This window comes from Halichoerus grypus, chromosome 11, assembly GCF_964656455.1.
Source record: "Halichoerus grypus chromosome 11, mHalGry1.hap1.1, whole genome shotgun sequence".
Lineage (NCBI taxonomy): Eukaryota > Metazoa > Chordata > Mammalia > Carnivora > Phocidae > Halichoerus > Halichoerus grypus.
In genome coordinates, this window is record NC_135722.1 from 35,164,993 (window position 1) to 35,182,027 (window position 17,035).

Consider the following 17,035-nt stretch of genomic DNA (forward strand, 5'->3'; position numbering starts at 1 on the left):
CAAGACCCTCTCAGAGAACTCATTATTGCCTTTGATATGCCAGCGTGCATTGCCAAACTCTAGACAGGGACTATGGTAAGCTATATTTCTCAAACTAACATAACCACGGAATTCTTTTCCCCACGGGGCCTCTGGCGGTGTGTTTGATTAAACATTATTTGAGAAATGCTGGTTTAAAGACTTTCAGAACAGAGTATTCTATCTGGCAATAGTACAGAAATATCCACTTGACACATTTCCTACATTCAATTAAAACCCCTTAGCTAAACAGATGGTTATGTTCCCAAACTCCACTTAGTAAAGCTTATAGGGGGTTTCAAGCTCTTCCGAAATGCCCTTCACGGTTTGCAGGTGAGAGAACAGAACTTGGAGTAGAAAGAACAACCACAGAGCAACAGTCATGCCATTTTATTTATTTATTTATTTATTTTATTTATTAAAGATTTTATTTATTTGAAAGAGAGCAAGAGAGAGTGAGAGAGAGCATGAGCTGGGGGAGAGGCAGAGGGAGAGGGAGAAGCAGACTCCCTGCTGAGCAGGGAGCCCGATGTGGTGCTCGATCCCAGGACCCCGGGATCATGACCTGAGCCGAAGGCAGACGCTTAACTGACTGAGCCACCCAGGCGCCCCAACAGTCATGCCATTTTAAAGAGAGTACCTATCTCATTCTACTCCTCAACTGGAGTACCGGCAAGACTTTTCCAAAATCCCTTCCATACTTTTTGCACCACCTTCTCTCTCCCGTCCTTTCACTCCCCTACTCAAGGGAAGGGGGATGAGAGATGGCCACACATGGGACAGGCTGGTGAGGGATGGCCACACGTGGGAAAAGCTGGTGAAGAAAAGGACCCAGTTGCTTCTAGCTACTTCTCCCAGGTTGATGTAAATGGCTTCAAGCGGCAATCTCTCCACCATCTGCCAAGCTACAGCAAGGTTGAGGAGTACACGTATTTCCAGAGCACATGGCTTTTCTTGATAAACAGGTAAAGGCAGAAGCTTTTTTAAACTTTTATTACCTACATTGGTAATTTATCCAGTATGCATACCATTGGATAGATATAGATGAATAAAATCTGATACTGTCATCAAGACCAAGAACCACACCTAGAGAAGAATGGGCATTTATGCCCAAGAAGGCACATACCTCATTAAATATACACAAAACTTTGGGGCATCAAGAACTAATTTGTCAATTTTGCCTGGGATAATAGCTACTGACAAAAACTTTATACAGGAGGCTGTGCAATCTGAATTTTAAAAGATGGAAAAGCACTTATATGAATATTCAAAGGCTGAGTAAGCAGAAGGCTGATGAGGAAGGCAAGTGAGGAAAAACACAGGATATAAAATTACCTTAGAAATCTGGGATTAGCAGGCATGTTTACAATGGATACATCAGAATGCAAGAATAAGTCCACAGGGTAAAAAGTCCAGGAAAGACAAAATGGGCCAGAACATGGAGGGTTTATGTGGCATGTCAATGAGTTTGGGCGTTACCCTGGAATGTGAAAGGGAACCCTATATAATTTTAATCAAATCTGAGTTGCATTTTTTGCTGATCATTCTGGTAGCAATAATGTTAAGGGGGAGAATTTCAAGAAGAGAATGGTAAACAGTATCAAACACCAAAAAGTGGTCTCATAATTTGCAAACTAAAAAATTCATTTGAGAGGCGCCTGGGTGGCTCAGTCGGTGAAGTGTCTGACTCTTGATTTCAGGTCAGGTCATGATCTCAGGGTCTTGAGATCCAGCCCAGCCTCGGGATCCAGGCTCAGTTCCGACTCTGTTTGTCCCTCTCCCTCCCCTTCTCTTCCTCTTCCCCGCATGTGCTATCTCTCTCTCTCTCTCCAGCTAGAATAAATAAATAAAAATAAAATCTTTTAAAGAAATTCATTTGATTCAGTGATTCACTCATTGAAAGGCTAAGGGTGAAGTTGGCCAAAACTCTGCCTCTAATGCATCGGAGAAAGTGAACGGAGGTGACAGCTAAGAGGAAAAGAACAAAAATCAAGTACAGTAGCCCCAGAGAAACACATTTATAAGAAAGTCTAAAGGAACATCCTACTCTAAAGTAAGTTGAATCAGAAAAGTATAACCAGGAGAGAAGGAACATTATTCTCATCAATATATAAATAATATGTCATTGCCTATTGTTAATACAATATGTTGTTCAATTTCCTTACACAATAAAAATGAAATACTATGACAAGGAAGGGATGTGACCAATCCTAAAAACAGTCCTGTGATTTTAAAATCCTTTTAGACGGCATTGGATTAAAATGCCCTTCCTAGTCTTTAATTCCTGAGTGGATTGAACAAAAGAAACGAAATTAAACTGATATTGGCTAAAATACCTTGATAAGGTAAGTTTTAACTTGGCTGCCCTTAGAAATGGAAATTCTCAATCTGTCAAATTGTTGTACTTCTGCTTCTCTGAATCTGCAATATAGGCCATAGTGTCACATGGGGAAAAGCAAAAGATGAGGCAATCTGTCTTCCACATCCTATAGTGTCAGTCAGCCATTTTCCCAGCTCTTTGCAGCTCAGACCCTAGAGAAGGAAACTCTCAGCTATGGGCCAGCATTGCTTTTCAGTCCTGCGTATTCCATATAAGTGCATTATGGTTGGTGCTAGTTTCTGAGGACCTTTCCATGTAGGAGACATACTTCAGTCTATCATCCCTGAGGTAACTATTTTTTGAACAACTGCCCAAGTACTTTTGAGATTTGCACTCAGTCTGTGTGCTGGGAAGTGAATGCATGCACACAATCAAACACACTTCTTATAACCAAGAACTACTTTTAACAGACAGCAGAGGAGCTAGGGAGTTTTAATTCATCCAGGTTGCTCTTCCTCCCAGAATCTGTTTGCTGTGATTATGAGGGTCTATGAAAACATTCCCTAATCTGCCAAAGATAGTAATCTGCTAAGGAGAGAGGTGGGGACCCCAGACAGTTAGCAAAACTGAGTTGGAATCTAAGCTCCTCTCCCCTCAGCAGGTGATTCAATTCCTGCTTCAGTTTCTCCAACAAGAAAGGAGCCTTATGATAATAAGAGCCCTTGAAAAACAATGATAGATCCTGGCCCAGAGCAGGCAGGTAGCAAAGGGCAACTCTGTTCTCTGTGGTATGTTGGTGTTCTCTTCTCCTGCCTCTGGCTTCTTATCTGTGAAACAAAGAACCATGAACCAAAACCATCAAGGTTGAACTGTTTGCAAAGATAATTTTTAGGAAGTTAACTTATTATCCTAAAATTTTGGATACTACTCAGTAGAATTCAGTGACGCATTATTTTAAATGACTGGCTCAGGTTCGAATCTCAAAATGACTACTTCTACTGTTGTAGGACTACAAACTTTTTCATAGGATTTAAAAATGAATTTCAATGAAATTGAAATAGGTAAAGGTTAGATTGACAAGAGATTGTACAGAATGAGTTTTGAAATTCAAAAAAGACAAAGGGCTCTTTGGTAAGAAATCCAACCAATTTCACTTACTGCATCATCCAGTAAGTTTCCCGTACTCTTTTTTCCAGAAGATTTTGATGAAGGAGAAGGTGAAGGAGAAGGAGCAGAAAGTGTTTCTTCTTGTTCAATCTCTTTTTCCAATTTTATCAAACCAGGAGGTTCCACACCATACCTTTTAAAAGACACCAGATCAATACACACGCATAACTTATAATGACACACTTACCATATGTTACATTTGATCATAAATGCCATAGGACCAAATTGCTGACTTTTCAAAACTAACTTTCTCTGGCACTGAAATGGTAAGTTCTTAAATTGGCCTCCTTTTAAGCAGGAAAAAACACATATATCTGATTTTGATATAGATACATACATATACACTTATGTTTAGATATGTATATAGACACATGAATAGACACCTGACATATTAAGAATAAAAATACTCCATGTAATATATTGAGGCAATAACATGAATTATCATGTAAAATTTAGTCTTCAGCTTTTAGATTTACTAGCTTAGAGATTTGTAATTGAATTCCTATTTTTTTAAGATTGATTGATTGATTGATTGATTTGACAGAGAGAGACAGAGCGAGAGAGGGAACACAAGCAGGGGGAATGGGAGAGGGAGAAGCAGACTTCCCGCAGAGTAGGGAGCCTGATGCAGGGCTTGATTCCAGGACCCCCGGGATCATGACCTGAGCTGAAGGCAGACGCTTAATGACTGAGCCACCCAGGAGCCCCGAATTCCTATTTTGAACACAAGCTTGTTAAAGATGAAAATAGCAATCCCCAAAATGAACATCCTTAAATGATTTAACAGAGAAGAAATTCACTGTTAATTGTACACCTCCTCCGAGCCCAGAATGATGTAGTGTGGGGTTATACTGTGTCATAGGTTATACACTTAAAAACAATGTAATGAAAGCATGTATGGGGGTACAGTGAAAGAAAATGAATAAGAGCAAATAGAGAAATAGTTTAGAATAACAATGTTAAAAATTATGTGTTGTAAATTATCAATATTATAGAAGTTCAAAAAGAGAGATGTCATTGTTATTGAAATTCTTATCTCCCATAATCATATTTTTCTTAGGCTAAATTTTAAATTGGTTTGGTTTTTTAGACGCATATCAGTTTACCTAGGTGGAGAAGACCGAAGATAATTCCAGAATTTGAGAGTGTGAAGGACCTTTGGGATCATCTAGTTATACTCTTACATTTTTACAGAATAAAGAATAAAGATCCAGAAAGGGTACAGAATTAGCTAGGAGCAAGACAAAGATGCAAATCCAGATTTTCTCAGTGTAGGGCTGAAGCTCTTTTTCTCTGACCTTTTAATCAGGTGATTACATGTTAGAAAGGAGAGGAAAAAGTCATTTGGAAAGTTAAAAAATAGGTTATGGATAATCTACAAAGAAAATAATCTACACAGAGAGAATAAATATGTAAACAGTATGTCTACTACCTCAGAGTGAATAATATATTTAAAAGATCATTAAATGCAAAAGCTTAGATTATTGTCCTGTTCTAATGGCTTGTAATTTTAACTCACATCATCACACATGTGTTCAGGATACACTTCCAGAGGAAGCAATTTCTCCACTCTTGATGTTTTGTTCTTGTCGAGGGTGCTAAATTAGTTCAGTTGCTGGCCTCTCTCTTTCATTACTCATTCTTCTCCAACAAGATGAAGGGATTTATCAAATTGTAAAATCTAAGTATCAGTTGAGCATGCTTGACTCAGTTCACCCTTCTTCTAGGGAAGAAGCTACCCCCAGAAAGACCTCCATAGAAAACTCCACCCTATCCATCTTTGTTTGTAATTAGGTAGTTAATTGGCCTATTTCTGGAGGTCAGTTAAAGACACTAAGCATGTCTCCCAACTTGGATCTTTTTTTTTTGTTTTTTATTTTTTTTAATTAACATATAATATATTGTTTGTTTCAGGGGTACAGGTCTGTGATTCATCAGTCTTACACAATCCACAGCGCTCACAATAGTACATACCCTCCCCAATGTCCATCACCCAGCCACCCCATCCCTCCCACCCCGCTCCACTCCAACAACCCTCAGTTTGTTTCCTGAGATTAAGAGTCTTTTATGGTTGGTCTCCCTCTCTGGTTTTGTCAACTTGGATCTTATCAGTAGATATTTGATGTTCCATCTGCAACTCTTTTATTTCATTTTCAATTTTTTTTTCAGAATTTAGAGGGTAAGGATGCACACTGTGTCAGAAGCTCTTTAAGAGCTGAAAACTTAGAAATTAGTACAAAACGGTTTAGGCTGTCATAACTCAACTGAACAACTGCTTTTTTGAGAACCGTCGCTAATGAGCAGAATAATTTTTAGTTAAATAAATCATTAGCTAAAAGACCTAGGCACCATTCATATTTCTAATGTTTTATATATATTATCCAGTTAATGAGACATAATGGAAACATGCACTAGACTGCAAATCTGTATCAGTAGAGACCAGTGTCTAATTCATAGCATCCCAAGAGCTGGCATAGATCCTGGCACACAGTACGTACTTAAAGAGTTGCCATGTGAATGGAAAAAAAATACCGTAGTATCATATAACAATAATTTTTGGTTCCAAATATGAATTTGATTTCATTGTTCTGGATCTTTAGTTGCATGTCACTTTATTTTTTTAAGGTTTTATTTATTTATTTATTTATTTATTTATTTATTTATTTATTTATTTAGAGTGCACATGAACAGGGGGAAGGGCAGAGGGAGAGGGAGGGAGGGAGAATCTTAAGCAGACTCCCCGGATGAGTACAGAGCTGGTGGAGGGGTTTGATCTCACGACCCTAAGATCATGACGTGAGCTGAAACCAGGAGTCCAACACTTAACTGAGCCATCAAGGCACCCCAATTGCATATCACTTTAATAAAACATGTCAATATTAAGTGCACATAAATGCTTTACCAAAAGTTTTTCCAGAAGATTTTAAACCCTATCCAAAACTAAACGAAATACATTTTTTTTCTTTCTAGTACTTCATTAATTACACTGAAGTCAACCCAGCATCTCATTACTGTTGACAAGTACTAACAACACTCACATGGAGATTTGTGTATCATTCTTCCCTAAAGTAGACTTGAGCTCACTGTGCCATTAACCTACTTTTTAAATGTAGCAAATCACTTAACCTCTAGAAGTCTGTTTTCTATCAGGAAAGTAGAAATGAAAATGACCTGCCCCAGAGGTCTGATGTCATGGTGTGGGGAGGGAGGGAGGATGGTGGAACAGCGGCTGCTATTGAACATCTTCAATGTACCCAGCACAGTTGGGCATCCTGACATACATTATTTCTGAGCCTCCTTGAAAGTTCAATGTAAAATGGAAATTCTAACTCCTGTGTTTTGATGTTGTGGGCGCCTGGGTGGCTCAGATGGTTAAGCGTCTGCCTTCAGCTCAGGTCATGATCTCCAGGTCCTGGGATGGAGCCCCATGTTGGGTCCCTGCTCAGAGGGGAGTCTGCTTCTCTCTCTGCCTCTTCCCTGCTTGTGAGCTCACTCTCTCTCTCTCTCTGTCTCTCAAATGAATGAATACAATCTTAAAAAAAGTATCCATTACATGCTCAGTACAGTGGCTAACACGTGGCACAGCCTCTGAAATTGTGTTGATAATGGATGTATCAAAGGTTTTACCACTAGGAACCTGCAGCACAAAGATGCTTTTGCCCAAGCTTTTTGAAAAATATATTATACCACCAAATGAAATAATATAAGGGCCTGAAAATTAAGATGTAAGGTAGTATTATTACTACTGTTTATATTATTACTATTGTTTGTATCCTTTACAAAGGAACTTATTCTAGGCTTTCTTTATATCAGTTTTCCTAGAATTATGAAACAGCAGAAATATCTCAGTGCTGGATGTAGCAGAGCAAGTTAGAAACTCAGCTTTGCTCCTAACTCGCTGGATGAACTTCTTCAGTAGGCAACTCTTTTTAATCTGCCTAGACTTCTTTGAATACTTAGTCCATCAAGGTACAAAATTTTGTTATATTTAATGTTCTTAAGAGAATAACACAAACTGGGCAGTGAAGCTAGAGGAATTTAACACACTAGAATTCACGGCCAATTAAAAGTCAATCATAAGTTAAAACATCATATTCAAATGTATAAATTAAGCCAGTTGGAAAATATGATTTCACTTGTAATTGTCGGTGGATTCAGGCCACCTTTCAGGAATAGGCTCCATAATTTTTTACTTTTCTTTTTTTTCTTTCTCTCTTTCTCTCTCTCTCTCTTTTTTTTTACAAAGTAAAATAATAATATGTTACTAGAGGAACAACAGGTTTTGCCATGTCTGATACAAAGTAGACTAAGTTTGAATGAAGTTGGTAACAAAGTCATGCATGGAAAGCCTTGCCCTGGAGATTTTTCTTTATCTGGGAATGCTGAAAATTAGCTTTGCCACTGAACACAGGGAATCAACACTAAGCTCCAAATCTCTGCTTATATTGGCTTTTAAATACTTCAAGCTGCCTAGGGTAGAGTCAGCCAGCCCCAAAATGCACACTTAAATACGATTCATTGGCTTCCTGTCTGTCTGGAGATGTCAACAGGCTGTAAATCATGACATTCCCCTGGGCCTGGGGGCTCACACCTGCAAACCAACTTAGTCACCAAATAGGTCTTTTTTTCTACTCTCCAAAAGGTTGCTTTATTCTGGTTTCCATGATTAATTCTATACCACTTCATGTTTCTACTTTGTCTGTGAGGTTTTCACAAATCTATACTATTTTCTACTCCTTTCCAGCTATAAGATTTTTGAGTTTTGGGAGAGAGAGTTTGTTGTTTTCACACTGAATAAGGGTCAAACTAAAGATAGCAAGAAGGTTGAATCCACTAAAACCAAACCCTCACATCTTTATACCCCAGTGACAGGAGAGTAGAGTGAATAATGAAAGGGCAAGAAATTTGGTTTTGTCTCATTGAAAAAAAAATGCAAAGTGCCAGGGAAAGTGTCTTCTGGTTAATGACTTTATGAAGAGGTTCTAGGAATGGCTTTTTCATTTTTCTGGCACATGACATGATTTTTGAGATTGGTCTAGATGACATAATTGAGCTTTCAAACTGAGCCCTGAACTAGAGAATTTATTCAAACTATTTAGTAGACTAGAGTTTTCAAACAAAAGACATCTGGGACCTATTTCAGTAGAGTTAGGGGGACACATTTTAGAAACTCCCCCTTCTTAAGGCAGATAAATTTATAGATAAACAGATGAGTTTATAGTTAACAGTTTATAGATTCTTGCAAGATAGTTTTGCCCTATTTTTATTCTGTTTTGAAGTAATTTGAAGAGAGATTTACATTTGGAAGGAAATTTCACCCATGTGAACACATGTGATATTCTTAGCAGTCAGAGTCAAGTGCTTTAAATAGGATGTGTTAATTAATAAACCTTGTATAAGAATATTTTTATTTTAAGCAACACTTCATTAGGCCATGGATTGAAATAGACTAACAAAAATGTTCACCAAGTATATTTCTTTCAAATGGTCATAAATTTTGTTCAAAATTAAGGAAGCACTCAAAAATAATAATATAAAAACCTCCACTAAGATATTAATTATTGATTATGGCCCCAAACCAAAATATCAAAAGTTTTTAACTTTTAGCATAAAGCTAATCTTAATTCTGTAGTCTGTGAAAAGGCTGACTTCATAGGAACATATTTCAGCAATGAATGTCAAAGCATTGTCATTAAAAAGATCTTTCAGGTTTTACTGACCTGCTTTTGCTGAGCGTTTTACTTTTCAAAAGGAGAACAAGCATATTTTACACTCAGAAACTGACATGGTTTCTGAAATATTAACAATGGGATTTCACTCTCCAGTGATGATAGCTCTATTTAGTCGAAAATAAAAGGAAGTTTTACCCATGAGAACAAAAATAAGTGGTCTCATTCTCCCATCTCAGATTTCAGAGAAGCCCACACAGCTCTCAAAGGAGCTTCACTGAGTGTCCCCAGGCAGGAAAACATGGCAGAGAATCAGAAACATTTTGAGAATCATACCTGAAGTGATGTTGATGTTTTTAAGATGACATTTGTGTAATTTTAAGGAGTTAATGTTTAGAATCAAATATACAAAAGCATCATCTGTCAATGATTATTAAAAAAATGCTCACAACTCATAAGATTGTACCGGGAACTCCATTATGGTCAAAACTCATCTAGTGTGTGTACAGATTAATGTACTGATTCATAAGAGCTCTCCCCAAATCAATTCTAGTTTTGGCTAAAGATGTCTTAACTCAATAATTTATGTAATCCTCTATGGAGGCATGGGGCGAGGAGGAAGCACAAAATAAAGATGCAGACATAGTTTTAATATGTTCAAAGAAAAATTTAAGAGTCAAATTAGATCAGGTGGATGAATTTTCCTTTTTTCCCTTTAACTAATATGCTCCAACATACAGTGTAGGGAGTGAAATTTGGGTTTATTGGGTTGCTGTCTCTAAAGCACAACTGAACTTCCATTCGATAAAAAAAAAAAAAAAAAAGATCTTCAAATGTGTACAGATAGAAACTTAAGTAGACATTTATATTTAAATGCTCAATCTATCCAATTGGTATTCAACTGTTTTACCTTATGCTGCACACAACAAAAGTAACACCTTGAATGATCTCAGCATATTTTCTGGTTTTCTGTGTAAGTGCAGTATTTCACATCACTCAAGTAAGTGAAGAAAATAAATAACAAGGTTTATAAATTGAGCATTATAACATAAAGGTTATCTTAATCCTTAGATAATTCCTTTGTGAAATTAGTAATATTTTTGTAATATGAATAATTACTGCTTTCACCAGCTTACATGGTTATAAGTGTGGTCAGAAATGGAGCAACCCATTCTTATCATCAGTAACAATGATGATGGTGACGATGATGATGATGATAATAATAATAATAATAATAACAACGGCAGGATGAAAATTTGAGGGGTGATGGATAGATTGATGGCATAGACTGCAGTATGGTTTCACAGATATACACTTATCTCCAAACTCATCAACCTGTCATTAAATATGTACAGCATTTTGTATGTCACCCAATAAACTGGTTAAAAAAAAAAGAATAAAGAAATGGAGCAACCCAGAATCTCAATTTCAAAATAATTGGGGGAAAAAAACCCCACAAAACTTGAAATGATCCTTCCCCATGAAATTGACCAGGCCATTATAATTCTCTGTCATTAAAATTAAGATTTTAATTTTTTTTATATACTATGGCAAGGGGCAATTTATGCCAGACTTGAAGCTGAAGCAATGGGGATTTCTAAAGGGATTTTGTCACTGGGTAGCATGTCTCCTTTGATGACTCCATCATAGTTAAAAAGTCTGGTTCAGCTGGATTCCTAATCAGTGTTCCAGTAATAAAAAGTATAATTACAAAAAATAAAATAAATCCAGAAAACAGGCAAATAATACAAACTAAACAAGAGGATAATGATATCTCGTGGCGAATTCTGCAGATGGTGCAACTCCTTCTCTTTACCTGCATATCACGGCTTTCAGAATCATGATGCTGATTTGATTCATATATTTAGATTATTAAAACTACAAAATGGAATCTGGCACTTTAGAATATTCTAGCAGTATAATTAAAATAAACAACTGAACAAAAAGTGTTCTGCCTAATCTGTTAAGTAGGAACCATCCATGTTTCTCTCTAACATTTCATGGCAACGGCTCATTTATTGAGATTTTACTTTGTGTGTCTTCCTTCCCCGGTATTTTTAATTTCCCCCTTTCTAGGGGCTATCTGTAGAGTCCAAAGGATATCTATTCCTCTGACTCAAGGTTGTTTGCCCAAGACTGGGTGGCTTAGCAGAGTCCTAGAAGCAACTGATACATTTGTCTTGCTCCCTCATAGAACCCAGGAAGGTGACGGCTCTGTAGGGGAGTGGGGTCCAAAGGAAGAGTTGGACACTACAAGCTCAAACTAAGTCCCAGCAGTAGAGACTTGAGTGGACAGAGGACTAGGGGACCCTCTCACAAGGCCTTCACACAGTATCTGGAGCAGTATGGGAGAGAATGGGGAAAACTCCAAACGTCTCAAATTGGCTTTTTCACTTTGAGTAGAGTCTCAGTCATATTTAATTTGAAATTTTTTTTAATTAAAGAATCTTCCTCGTACACACTTATTGTGGTAAAGTAAAATTCATACTTGACATACAATTTGTTGAGAATATGTTGGCTATCATGTTTTATGGAACTTGGAGTTACTTCTGATTGCAGGTTAACTTTCAATTGGATCAAAAACAAAAACAAAAACAAACAAAAAACCCAGGTCTATTCGGTGGCAGCAAGCCTTCTACCTGTTGCTGTAATTTGCTGATGTGTACACCTTGTATCTTCTTTACCCTGATTATCTTTATAAATTTCTCTTTGAGAACTTTCACCGAGAGCTAGCTCTCCCTTTATCTCATCGGCTCATCTGATCTCTATCCTAAAAGTGTACTCAGATCTTGATGAAAAAAACATCTAATTAATTCTTAATTTAATTTTGAATCAAGACTTCTTCAACCACTTACATCCTCATTTCTAATTCTTTCAGCTTCACAGAACTGTCAGAAGATCTGTTTGGTCATTTGCAAGATAATGGTAGATAAGATATGAAACCAAAGCAAGTCAGCTGAGGTAATAAAGTCCCTTTCTCTGTCTACTTAGCTATGATTATGACTTTTACAATTACTTCTCTTTTCCTAGAAGAAAATGATTCCATACATATCTTCACCTATGAAGGATAATATTCTATGCCTTTCTCTAATCAAAATAGGGAGAATAATTGAAAAACTACCCCCCCACATAGAAGTAGAAGCTAAAAGACTTGAGAGATGGGATGTTGAATGAGAGAAAATGAGAAAAAAGGAACAAAAGAGGAGACAGGTATTAAAATTATTAAATTTTAATAAATTCATTAAATATTAGATGATTTTAGGGATTATATTAAGAATTAATAATTATTATAAAGAATAAACAGGGAGAGAGGAGGTGAAGGAATTGGGAGAGAGAGACATAACAGGAACAGACTTTAGTGGAAAGAGTAATAGTCACACACAACTTCATGTACAAGACCTCCCCCACCCCCCCAAGAAAAGGATCGAGGGAAAATGTATTGGACGAGAGGATATGCTTTTAGTAAATGTTTATTAGACGTAGTGGCTTTGACATGATCATGGGGCTAGGAATATTGGTAGCATGCTTTTAGTTTGAACAACTGCTCTTGAGATGTTTGTACTGATTATATTTGAAAAAGTAGCTTCTCAATACCCAGGTTAAATTAACAATGAAAAGCCAGCAAGCTTCTCAGTTGCTTCAATGCTGAGACGGTCCACGTCTTAACATAGTGGCAGCAGTTTGACCTACCTGGCTGCAATCCGGCCAAGCTCTAGCAAACAGAGACACACTTCTCTGGGTTGCTTGTGGAGGACTGAAAGACAAGACAGAGGTGGACACCTTTATAATAGAAGGAATTGTAAAACAGCTCAATCGTGAACAGGCTTGCCAATGACCTCTCATCCCTCATGCTTCCCATAAATGAGCTAGTCTTCATTCTCACTTTCACAGAAACCATCCCATCCCACGGTACACTTAGCTCTACTGAAGTCTTAATGCAGCTTTCAAAACTCTCTGCCTAACCTCCCTTCTCAAGGTCATGAGTCTCAGAAAATCTTACCCTGAGTAAATCCCATCCTGAAAGTGTTTTTCTTTTATTAGGTAATATTAGTAAGTTAATCTTGGAAATATATGTAACTGTCATTATGATATAAATAGTTGATATTTAAAAATACATAGCACACAGAAGACTATGGAGCAAGGTTGAACTCTTAAAAATCCTGAGTCTATCTTCACCAGTGATTTGAGCAAAATAATACAATGAATAAGGATAAAAATGATACACCACAGGCCATTGTCATCCTCCAAGCAGTGACATCAATGAGACTCTGAAACTTGATGTCCTCTCCTAATCAAGTCTGATTAAATGATACTTTAGAAAGATATACTTTCAACTGAATGGATTTGTAAATATGTATCAATATATACCAACAGCTAACTTTGCCCATAAAATGAGCAAATTAGAAGACTGTTCTTTGTATTGATCAGATTCTAATATAATCTGATTACTTAATAAATCTTGCTTTACGAATTGCTTTGGACACATTCAGTAATGCTGACAAATCATACTTGCATTTGTTGAGCCTACCAAAAGTGTATGTCCTGCTTATATTGCTCTCTTTTTAACAAGATTAGAGAATTTTAACAATATTGTTATATACCGCACCTAATAAAGCCAACAGATATTGAAAAAATATAATGTATTGAGAATGGTCTTTACATAGACAATATCTTGATAGAAGAAAATATTAGCTTATTGATAGCTTATTGATAAATTTTAAGAAAAAGAGTAATATTGCTTTAATTCTTAAACATAGAATTTTATAATAATTCTATTTCCCAGCATTATTCTATTCCTTTAACTTTAGTATCTAATTCTTTCACTCCACAGATTATGGTAGTGGCAATATTTGGTCCACTGACATCAGAATGGAATTTATTAGGAGTTTGTGGTGAATAGAAAGAGAACATTTACTTGGATTGTAAAAGTATATAATTGGCTTTAAACAGACACAATTTTATTATCTTGTTATAAAATGTCACCTTTGAAGCTCACAAAATAACTTCTATTCCCCTCAACAATGTTCATTAAAATAGAATTATGGAAAATCTCAATTATAGAATATTTCAATTCTTGGTAACATAAAGTTTAGTTTTAGCTGACCCTGAGTGAATTCCCCTAATCAGGAAGCCTAAAATTATTTCTAATTAAACAATCTAAAAATAAGGATAGTTAATAACTCCAATTTCAAATGCACCACTGGTTGACTCTGGCTAGAATGATACAAACTTCACAACTTCACTAAATCAACTTCAGTGCAATATAACGTATGGACCGTAATATCACATAGGCATCAATTTCAAAAAGAGAACAATCACAAACATCACCAAACAGAAGCAAACAAATGAACACAATCTTTCTGTCTAGATAATCAATTCTTTCTGACTCAGGCTTTAAAAAAAATCCTATCCATGGAACAAAATAATAAACAGGAGTTTTTGAGTGGAAAAAGGAATATATAAAAACTGAGGAGAGGAAGATTTTTTTAGGCCCTGTTAATATCCTCATCTTCAGTGAAAGCTATGCAAAGCAAGTGGCTACAGCTCCAAAAGACGTGGACACAATCTCATGTATTTCTTGATGGAAACAGTGTCAAATTGTAAAAATTACTAGTGAACTGACCCAATTGTGTCAATGTGCAGTCAATACTAATTATAAAAATACCTGACCCAACTATAATGATTCCTTAACCAACTTATTATACATAGTTTGAGGACTCTATAAGCATTGGAATAGATACATTTTATGGAAAATAAAATTCATCCTGAAGAAAAACAATAATGTGGGTAATAAAGACAATGTGATATGTGAGACACATTACTATTGTGTGCTTCTTTGCTTCTTCAATTGAGCTATCAACTTAAAACAGCTTTGGCATGCCCAAACTAAAACACTGAATCTACCATGGACTCATTAGAAAATCACTTTTGGCAAACTAAAAAGTAACAGCATGATTCTTCATTTTATATCCTTAAAAGAACCAGCCTATAAAATCTAAGACAAATTAACCTCTACCTTAGCATCATTTCTTAGGAAAAACTAGTAGAATGATTATTTTACTTCCCAATTTTCTTGGAAATGTTATTTTTCATAAAGGAAAGAACTTGCCTCAAAAAACACCCCCGTGTTATTGTTTCACATATTAATGGCTTTTTAAATAGCAGGTATATTATGCCTGGCCTATAATGACCAAAAAAACCCACAAAAAAAACCAAAACAGAAAAACCATGTCTGATGACTAGTGAGCAATGAGTGAGATGAAGCTGTAGAGGTGCATAATTTAGCACAAAACAGTAATTACTCACTAACTAATACATCTCAAAAATTGAGGATGATGACAATCATCTGGTGATGATAGTGGTTTTGACAATGAACAAACTAAATAAAGACTAACATCTTACCTGGCGTCTTCAGAAAATGCAAATGATGTCAATGTTTATTTAATTGTAAAAACAAATACTCTTGCTTTATGGCTATACAATTAAATTCAAGAGTCTTTAAATAGTATCTAAATTTGCCAAAGAGGTGACTGTTTGGTTTTTGCACTCAAGCAAGTTTTAAAGTAAGTTAATAGAATACAGTGGCCATGGGATTCAAACCACAAAGATCTGCGTGTGAGTATCAACTCTAAGGCTTACTGCCTACATTATCTTGGGAGGTTATTCTATAAAATCTCATTTTTCTGAGGAAAAACAAAAGTGTATACCTTGCAATATTTTGGTGAGGATCAAACAAAGTAATATTTATTGTTATTCTTAGCTCAGTGTGTGGCACATAGGAAAGGCTCGCCCAAAGCTAGCTTTATTATTTCTTAAAATTTTTGTTATAAATTATTTGTTCAAAGATTGTCTTCATTTGGCTTAGTCAACAATAATTCACTTATTTTTTTTCTAAAAACATTTTTTGTGTGTGTGCATCAATCAGGTATCAGTCACTATGCTAAGCACTATAAAAATTTATAAAAAAAATTACTATTGGTATAATATATATAATTTAAAGTGGTCCTATTATAATGACTATATATTGAATATTTTATCATTTATATTATATCAGAGACCACTAATTATAAATCAATCTAAATCAAATGTCAGGTTAAGTAGGTCAGTTTGGTCAGCATATACAGAAATATAAAGCCAATAATCCTATAGCTATTACAAGTTTGTGCTAAGTATAAAGCTTGAGTGAAATGTGTCATTTTGTGAAACAGCAAACACCTTATCATTAAATTTTCTTCCTCTGAGAATAAAATAATTTCGATGAGTCCATTTTTAGTAAATTACCCAAATTGATTATGTATCATATATTTTAGAAGATCAAATAATCGAGTGCTAGCTAGTCTTTGTCAGGACGATTAAAAAGACAACTTTTAGCATATTGCATTTGAACGAAAGCTTTTGTATTGAGTCATAAGGATACTCATCTTAAACAAATCATTTTAATGATTCATCTTTGCAAAAAAACAAGAAAGCTTCTACTTATACTAAAGTTTACAGTAGAAAACATTTTTTTCACTCTATCACTGAAACATTCATATGGGTTTTTGCTTTGAGTTAGAAGAAGGGATCACTATTGCTTCTTTCCTCTAAAAAATTTTTTTTAAAACAAATAAAAAGCTCTCCAGTCAATGGTAATTATTATGCAAAAAGTTTTATCATTGGATTTTTAAAAAAATAATCAAAACCATCTCAAAGAAAAGCATAATGCGGAACACCTCTGGGAAAAGTAACACAGATCCCTATTCAAAAAAATTGTGGCAAGAGACTCAGGCGTATAACCTAGATTCTATAAAAATCTCATGGGCATCAAATGTCAAATGGAGTGCTGCTAGCTCCAGGAATAGAAAATGAGGTCTTCCACTAA

The 17,035-nt window shown here is 35.7% G+C and overlaps 1 protein-coding gene across 1 annotated transcript in view; it reads right to left on the reverse strand.

The window, feature by feature from the left end:
* The window catches only part of GAS2 (growth arrest specific 2), a 118,348-nt gene that overhangs the window by 53,061 nt on the left and 48,252 nt on the right, over positions 1-17,035 (reverse strand). The window contains exons 4-5 of the mRNA XM_036117196.2: positions 12,865-12,928; positions 3,497-3,638 (exon numbers count right to left, since the gene is read on the reverse strand). Coding sequence (XP_035973089.1) covers positions 3,497-3,638; positions 12,865-12,928 — 206 coding nt within the window. The remainder of the gene's footprint in view (positions 1-3,496; positions 3,639-12,864; positions 12,929-17,035) is intronic.